Below are 7,842 nucleotides of genomic sequence, written 5' to 3'. Positions count from 1 at the left end.
TTTTTTACATTTTTGCCCAAAGGATTTCATTTCTTTTCTCTTATCAAATATATAAAAACTTTTATACAATGTCACAAAACCGCCAGCATACTAAGAAAAATCAAGGACTGCGCGAAATGATTATGATGATACAAGACTCGAATTCCCATAGAAGACGATTTGGCTGTTTCTTTCATTTAACGTACTGATGTTCGTTAACAATAATTCACTAGTTACTTTTAATTACTTCTTACCACCAATTTATTGAATTTATTAAATTTTAAATTTATTGCGATCGTTTTAAAAAAAATTACTTATCCTGCTAACGTGGGTTATGTAATTTTTTGCAATGTCGCTACCTTCATCTCCCGCATGAATCACCAAAGAAAGAATTTTATTGTTTAAATGATATGTTCAATATGAATATATAAATGGGAAAATTTGTGTAAAACTTCAAAAGATCAACACATTTTTTTTTAGTCACAGACATTTTTTTAAGTATCATAACGTATGATCGAATGGGAATTTCAAAAAAATTTAAAGTATTAACATCTTAATTTTTAAAAAAAACATCATTGATATAACTATTAATCTCTTCATGATTAATGATTAAATCATGTAACCCAATCGGCCGTTTCTGCAAAACGCACTGCTCCTAAGTTAAAAACACCTGTAAAATTTTTATTTTTGCGCACGTAATTCAATTTGCACGCGCACGTAATAGATTGAGGATTTTCAAATAAAAACTTAAAATAAATTTCAATTATTTAACTATGTACTAAATGAAAACTATTGGTCACTTTGACAGCAAAGAGAATTCCCGAAAACGACAACAGAAATAAATGAGTGAATAGTTGGCCCACTGATTTTGATTTGATATACCTGGTAATTTGGTTCGAGTTCTTGATAATTATCTGACCCCTTGACCCCTCTCTTTACTTTTCAAATTGCTGGATCCGCTTTGTTAGATCTATATCTGTTTGACAAACTACAAACGGCTTATCATTCAATGTCCTTGACCTTTAAAGGTTTTAAAAAATGACGATCGAAATCCGGAAAGGAATTTCGTAAGAAATAAAAAAAAAACACCCATGGACTAAGGAGGTGCATGGAGAGAGATTAAGAGGCACTGGTAGAATACGTGCAGGTAACTTAGTACTATTAAAGCAATCTGCAGTATCATTCTCTCCCCCCTTTAAAGGGGCATGGTCACGATTTTGGTCAAAAATTATTTTCCAGATTTTAATGTTTACAATGCTTCAGTAAGGCATTTTTAATATGCAACCAAAATTTAAGTGTCATTCGTTGAGTTATAAGCGAGTTACAGAGCTTGCAATTGTTTGCTATGTAAACAAAGCTTTTGTTTACATTTTGAACTTTGAAGTGAAAACTCCAGTCTTGGACCAAAAATTAGTGTGGTAAACGTTAAGATCTGTTTATTTATGCCTAAAACGAATAAGAAGATAAAAAAAACAGCTTGAAAAAGAACTTTTACCGGTATATTAAACTAATGTAAACAAATACAGGGCACGAGCCTTGTTTACATGAAAAAGAATTGTGAGTCCTGTATCTTCATTATAACTTCACTACTGACTCTCCATTTTCATTTAATCATTGGAAATGCATTTCTAAAGCATTGTAAATAATTAAAACAGAAAAATAGAATTTGACCAAAATCGTGACCATGCCCCTTTAAGCTTTTGTAGTCTATACCACTGTATATATGTCAGCCTATTATTCTCTTCTGAGAAGAGGACAGAATACATGTGTAGTGTCAGCCAGGCGAGGCTCCAGAATTTTGTATGGTGGGGTCTGAGTGATAAATTTGTTTGCCGGGTGTGTGTGTGTGTGTGGGGGGGGGGGGGGGGGGGGTCCAAGGTGTATTTTTGGTAACATTACTATAGCTGACCCTCACTCGCCCAGATCCACGCATTGGTATACGAATCCTTCCTTTGTTCAAGGCATTATTGAGAAAATCTGATTCTGTGCCGAGCTCCAGTGATGCTGCTGCTCAACCTTTTGAACGTGCAGACTGTGCTGGTGGCCCTTACCGTGGGGTTACTTGTCTACGTCATCAGGAGGAGGTTCATCTACCGGCTACCCCCGGGACCCTGGGCCATCCCCCTCATTGGAAATTTTGAAGGTAGGATTTTGATATACGTGAAACAGGTACATACTAGTATTTAGCCAATATATCACAGTGGTTTTTCTGACATGACAACATACATAGACATATAACGGACCATGCACCAATACATAATTCATTCCAGGCACGTAGCATCGTTTTTTAGAGTAGGGGGGGCAGACTCATCCAAAAAGTCTTGACGAGGAAAAAAAAAAGAAAAAAAAGAAGGAAATTAGGGCTTTCCCAAAATCTTCAAAAAATAAGTTGCTGCGAGAAAAGGTGTGTGTGTGGGGGGGGGGGGGGGGGGCAGGCCCCCCTGCCCCCCCCCCACCCCCCCCCCCCCTTGATGCTACGTGCCTGCATTTAACATATCCAGTAACAGTAACACTACCCTCCAGGCGTCCGGTAATAGCTGTTCTTTTCTTTTCATAATCATAACCATAGATTTCTTTTAAGCAAAGCTCTAAGTATGACAAATGCATAATATAGGCTAATAGAAATGTGCAGTTTGGCAAAACGAATGATAGTTTTCTACATAGAAATAAATACATGTACTAGTTAACATCAAATCAAACGATGACTTTTTGAACATTTGCTCTTGAAAGATTTTCTGAGAATACAATAAAAAACTGTATAAATATTTGGCCATTTTGATTTAAAATAATCTAGGTTTTTCGAAAGTACTTCCGACTTTTAACCAATTTTATATTTGCATGCTGATAATTCACCAGCTTCTATAAGTTTCAACTAATTACCAGAAAAATAAGGCTTGCGGCTCTTGGTATTTCAAACATTAATGATCTTTTCACGAGACTTAATTATTTAAAAGATATGTGTATATGAATTTGTTGTCAATTATTTTTTGTAACAGGAGTCCATGTTTTGTTTTGATACATGTAGTACCGACTCGACAGTGTCACAACAGACTCTTATTTCAATATCGATGTTTTGCCAGACTGGTTCATCCAATTCTGTTCATATGTACACCTGTACTTGGATACCCATGCATTTGTCGTTTTTTAACCATGTGCAAACAAACTTGGGATGGGATATATTTTGAAATCACCATGTCTGCCTGTTTGTATTCATATGCACGTGTTGCTTATGTATATATTTATAAATCTATGCATTTGTCGTTTTTTAACCTTATGCAAACAAACTTGGATATATTTTGAAATCATCATGTCCGTCTTTCAGTAAACATATGCATCTGTCACTTTTGACCATGGTCTATGACTTTTAAAACAAAAGCAACAGTTGTTGCTCAAGACCCAATGGCGGCCCATGACCCTGACATGAGGTCACTTGACCACTGTCAAAGTCACATCATTATCAACATGGCATTTATTCAAGTGACCCAAAGAGGGTCTGAGTTTGTTCTAGTCATTTCTAGTTTTATTAAACAAACCTAGTAAATATGGATCCACCGTTAATAACACATGAAGTAAATTCAGCACAATAATACGTAACATTCATTAATTCATGTCTCAATTCTTGTAATTCCAGTATACACCAAACCTTTAGTGCACAGATTAATTCTTCAGCTGTCAGAGAAGTATGGGCCAGTCATTCGGTTCTCCTTCGGTAAGATTCTACTAGTTTTGGGCACCTTCCGGTAAGATTCTACTAGTTTGGGGCACTTTTCGGGTAAGATTCTACTAGTCTGGGGCACCTTTCGGTAAGATTCTACTAGTTTCGGGCACCTTTCGGTAAGATTCTACTAGTTTCGGACACCTTTTTTGAGGAGTTGAGGAGTTGAAATCAAACCTGCTCTTCCATGTTTGATGTGAAATCGTTATATTTCTAATGGACACAGTTGCGTCGGAAGCAAATTGAAAGTAGGGAGGGGGTTTGACTTTTCAGAAATCTTGACAAGCAAGAGAGAGGGGGTTATATAAAGGGTTACGTTTATGGTTATATCTTACTTTGGAAAGAAAGTAAAGGGGGGGGGGGCGTAGCGTCCCCCCCCCCCCCAAATAAAGACCCCCCGGTTCCGACGCCTATGGGACAAGTTCCGTCTGTTTACGTTTGTACATGTATCTCTGTCATTTATACACAGGACCTATCACAACAGTCTTTCTGAACAACTATGAGGTTGTAATGGAAGCCTTGGTGAAGAGAAAGGCAGATTTTGCTGGACGCCCGGCCTCAGTAACATGTACGTTTAAATTTTTTTTCATTCTCCTCCAGGCAACAAAAAATTCGACTGAAAATTTTAACAGAGTAATCTTTAAAGAAAACCCAACAAACAAATTATGAGATAAAAAAAATTGTTGGTTCATAAAAATGGCGAGCATTGCAAAATAATTTTTAAACCGTCAGGGAATTTTTTTGCCAAAAAAAAAAAAAGACGTAATGACACGTGTTGTCATTTTTTTCAATCGTGGCTACCTTCCCACCCACATGAACTATCATGACATGATTACATTCAGACTCAGATACACATGTGTGTATACTTTAAAAGTGCTCCCATTCGTTCCGTATACCGATGTGGTTTTTTTTTAAATTTAGTCTCTTTGATCAGCGAGGGATACAAGAACATAGCCCTGGCCTCCTACTCCCCTATGTGGCAGTATCATCGACGTGTAGCCATGAAAGCTTTAAGGTTGGTCTACACAGAGAGGCTCGTCACGAACTTCTTTTTTTTTGTCTTCTCACTGTTTGACAACCGTTATGCTAATGTTTCGGAGTGGTCAAAAAGTTTGAAGACAAAAAGTTCGTCAGAGACGCGACACGAACATTTTGTCATCTTACTGTTTGACCATCGGTATACTATAAATGTAATTATGATATTTGAGGCATTCCAAATGTGAAACCATTAGGTTATAAATTAAAGAAACTATCTACAAGGAGACCTGCTTGAGAAACTAACACAGGATAATATGACAAAAGTGATGAATATGATGGGAGCAGAGGCAGAGAAGGGCCCCATTGAACTGAAATCCCACCTCGACAATATCGTCTTCTACCAGCTTTTCACGCTCTGTTTTGGAGAAAAGTGGGTACATGTATACAATTGCAAATTGAATATGAGAATAAAAATAATTTTTATTATGATTTGGTACTTGATTTTTTTTTTACGTCTTATGTGTAGTTCATTCAGTTCACAATTAGCTAACACGAAAAAAAAAATAGTTTATAATAAATCATAAAATACCTCTCTTAATTCGTCCAAAGTAAGGAGATTGGTGACCCGGATGTAGAGTTCCTGCTCCGAGAAAAAGACAACGTGAACGAGGCTATAGGGAACGGCCTCCGGGAAGATCTGCTCCCGTTCCTGAAGGACGTTTACCCGTCAAAGCGGTACATCATCATCAAGGAAGCGGCAGATCGAGTGTTTTCTTTCCTAAACAGACTCTTACAGAAACACCAGGAAACGTTTGACTCCAGTAAGTCACCCGCCTCGTTTCCAAAGGTGTCGAAATGCTAAATACTTGATAATTCCTATTTTGGGTAACAGAAAGCAAAGCTGCGCAGAAGGCAAAAGAGCTGTATTTAGAGAATGGTTTAATCAGTTCCTTAAAATCTAAAACGGAAACGGTCCCTGTGAAATTTGTGAGGCCAAACTTCCAATGGTCCAATTGCTAGAGTTAAAGTTTTCAAGTTTAGTTTGATTGCATAAAAATATACTCAGAACTGTTATCATGATTTTACGTTTCCCTTAAAATAGAAAGCTACCGATTTATCTCTATCAAGCAGACATTATGGGGGTTTTTTTTGTTCATAGATAACATCCGGGATCTTTGTGATCATCTCCTTCTAGCGAGATCCGAGGCGGAAAAATCTGGAGACGACGAATCCCTGGAGAAATTAAACGATACTTATCTTGTTCAAACTCTGTCGGACATCTTTTTTGGTGAGAACTTACTCTATCCACTAAAGTATTCGTCGGTCTTCTTTTCTTATATACTAGTATACTATAGCACTCAGTGCAAAAAGGTGAAACCCTATTAATAATGCTTGGTGGTTCGCATGTTTAACAAACACACAAAGTATATAGTATGTGTTATTAAATCTTATTGCCAAGATTGCTGATTTTTTTTTTAGTTTTGTCCTTAACCAATCTCTTTTTCTCCAAGTGGCTTAATTTGATCATCTTTCAGAAATTGACGATTCATCCCTTCATTTTTACGTCTACTGTACATAGATATGAAAAAGTGAAACGTTACACACCTTTTGATTTATCAAAACTTTCTTCAAGTTTAACATGTTTAGCTGCATACATAATTAATTTTCTTTTGTTTACAGCTGGCGTAGATACGACACGACTGACCCTGGAATGGTTTTTGTGCTTCATCTCCGGGCTTCCGGAAATGCAGGCAAAATGTCAGGCGGAGATCGACAAAACAATTGGTATTAATTCACATTTCACGATGTTTTATTGTGTTAAATATTTGAGGTTTCACTTGACCAAATAAATTCAAAATTAAGAAATTTACAAAAATGATAACTCTAAACTTATTTGAATTCTAATAGTATGTAAATCACACGTATCGACAAATTGACATGCATACATTGTGATGTTAAAAAATAATGAGTAACCATCGAAAAAAGCCAGAGAAAAATATTTTAGTACCTGTTTGAGATCTCTGACTTTCAGGTAGGCGTTGTCCATCCATCGCTGACAGACAGTCTTTGTCCTACACCGAGGCCTGTCTATACGAGACAATGAGGGCGGGAGTTATAGCAGGGCTGGGTGTGCCACATCTGACCATCTGCGATACACAAGTTGGTAAGTCGTTGACATTTCACTCTCTAGACTTCCGTCTAAATTTGTTCAGACCAGTGAGGTACAGATCAGCAACTTAAATGAAAATTGAAAAAAAAAATAGTAAAAAATATCAAAACAGCTGAAAGTTACTCAAAACACATTTAAAATGTTTCCTGACGATTTACAGATAGGAAAATCTAAGCATTTTTTGCATTTTCAATAGGTGGATACGACATTCCAAAAGACACGGTTGTCCTTATCAACCATTTTGCACTCCATCGGGACACAAAATATTGGAAAGATCCAGAGAAATTTGATCCGCTACGTTTCCTGGACGAAAATGGTAAAATGGATCCCACGAAACTGGACAGCTGGCTACCATTTTCTGCTGGGAGGAGGGTATGCCTTGGAGAGTCTATTGCAAAGCCGGAAATCTTAATGATGTGCGTCCATCTTCTTCAACGGTTTGAAATATCACTTCCGGAAGGCGTGAAACCGAACTTTGTGGGTGTGCATCGTGACGTTTTTGGAACCGAAAGTCCTGCTGACTTGCGAATAGTTGTTAAAGAAAGATTGAGATAAGGGTATATAAGTAACAAATATCTTCTTATAAGACTTATCATGAATTGAATTGCCTACTTTTATATTAAATTGCACTGTGTACTTTACAATGCCCTGTTACATTTATCAAGTGATTTTCTGAACATTTGCTCGTATAAATTCCCATTATAAGGGACTTAGACTCGACTTAAACTTAGTTAAAAATCAAAATTTTATTTTCTATTTTTATGTATAAAATAGTTTAATTGCGCATTTTAAAGAGGTAAGAATTCATTGTTAGGTCATCGTCGGAACCCGGTTGAAAGCAGTGTAACGGATAGAAAACCCGTGGGTTCCGACGATGTTGTTAGGTAAACAAAGCATGAGTCTTATATTTGTTTACAATAATGTAAAGTATGGAATTACCATTTCTTTGACAAAATGACTCTAAAGGCAAAGAAGGTAAACTGATTCAATGTGTTCAAGA

At 36.7% G+C, this 7,842-nt stretch overlaps 1 protein-coding gene across 2 annotated transcripts; it reads left to right on the top strand.

The window, feature by feature from the left end:
• The first annotated feature begins 990 nt into the window (after positions 1-990).
• Positions 991-7,586, top strand: LOC105334514 (steroid 17-alpha-hydroxylase/17,20 lyase). 2 transcript variants are annotated; one of them, XM_034473117.2, is made up of 11 exons: positions 991-1,126; positions 1,941-2,122; positions 3,611-3,688; positions 4,164-4,262; positions 4,616-4,709; positions 4,941-5,102; positions 5,282-5,493; positions 5,832-5,960; positions 6,353-6,457; positions 6,705-6,836; positions 7,039-7,586. In XM_034473117.2, exons 2-11 carry the CDS (start codon positions 1,981-1,983, stop codon positions 7,395-7,397), a joined length of 1,512 nt encoding a protein of 503 aa, XP_034329008.2. In that variant the 5' UTR covers positions 991-1,126; positions 1,941-1,980; the 3' UTR covers positions 7,398-7,586. The 2 variants fall into 2 exon arrangements, with proteins under 2 accessions (XP_034329008.2, XP_034329009.2); XM_034473118.2 differs by lacking the exon at positions 3,611-3,688.
• Positions 7,587-7,842: the final 256 nt, after the last annotated feature.

Source organism: Magallana gigas, chromosome 8 (assembly GCF_963853765.1).
Source record: "Magallana gigas chromosome 8, xbMagGiga1.1, whole genome shotgun sequence".
Taxonomy (NCBI): Eukaryota; Metazoa; Mollusca; class Bivalvia; order Ostreida; family Ostreidae; genus Magallana; species Magallana gigas.
The sequence above is the reverse complement of the archived record's forward strand: the minus strand, read 5'-3'. Positions and strand labels throughout refer to the sequence as shown.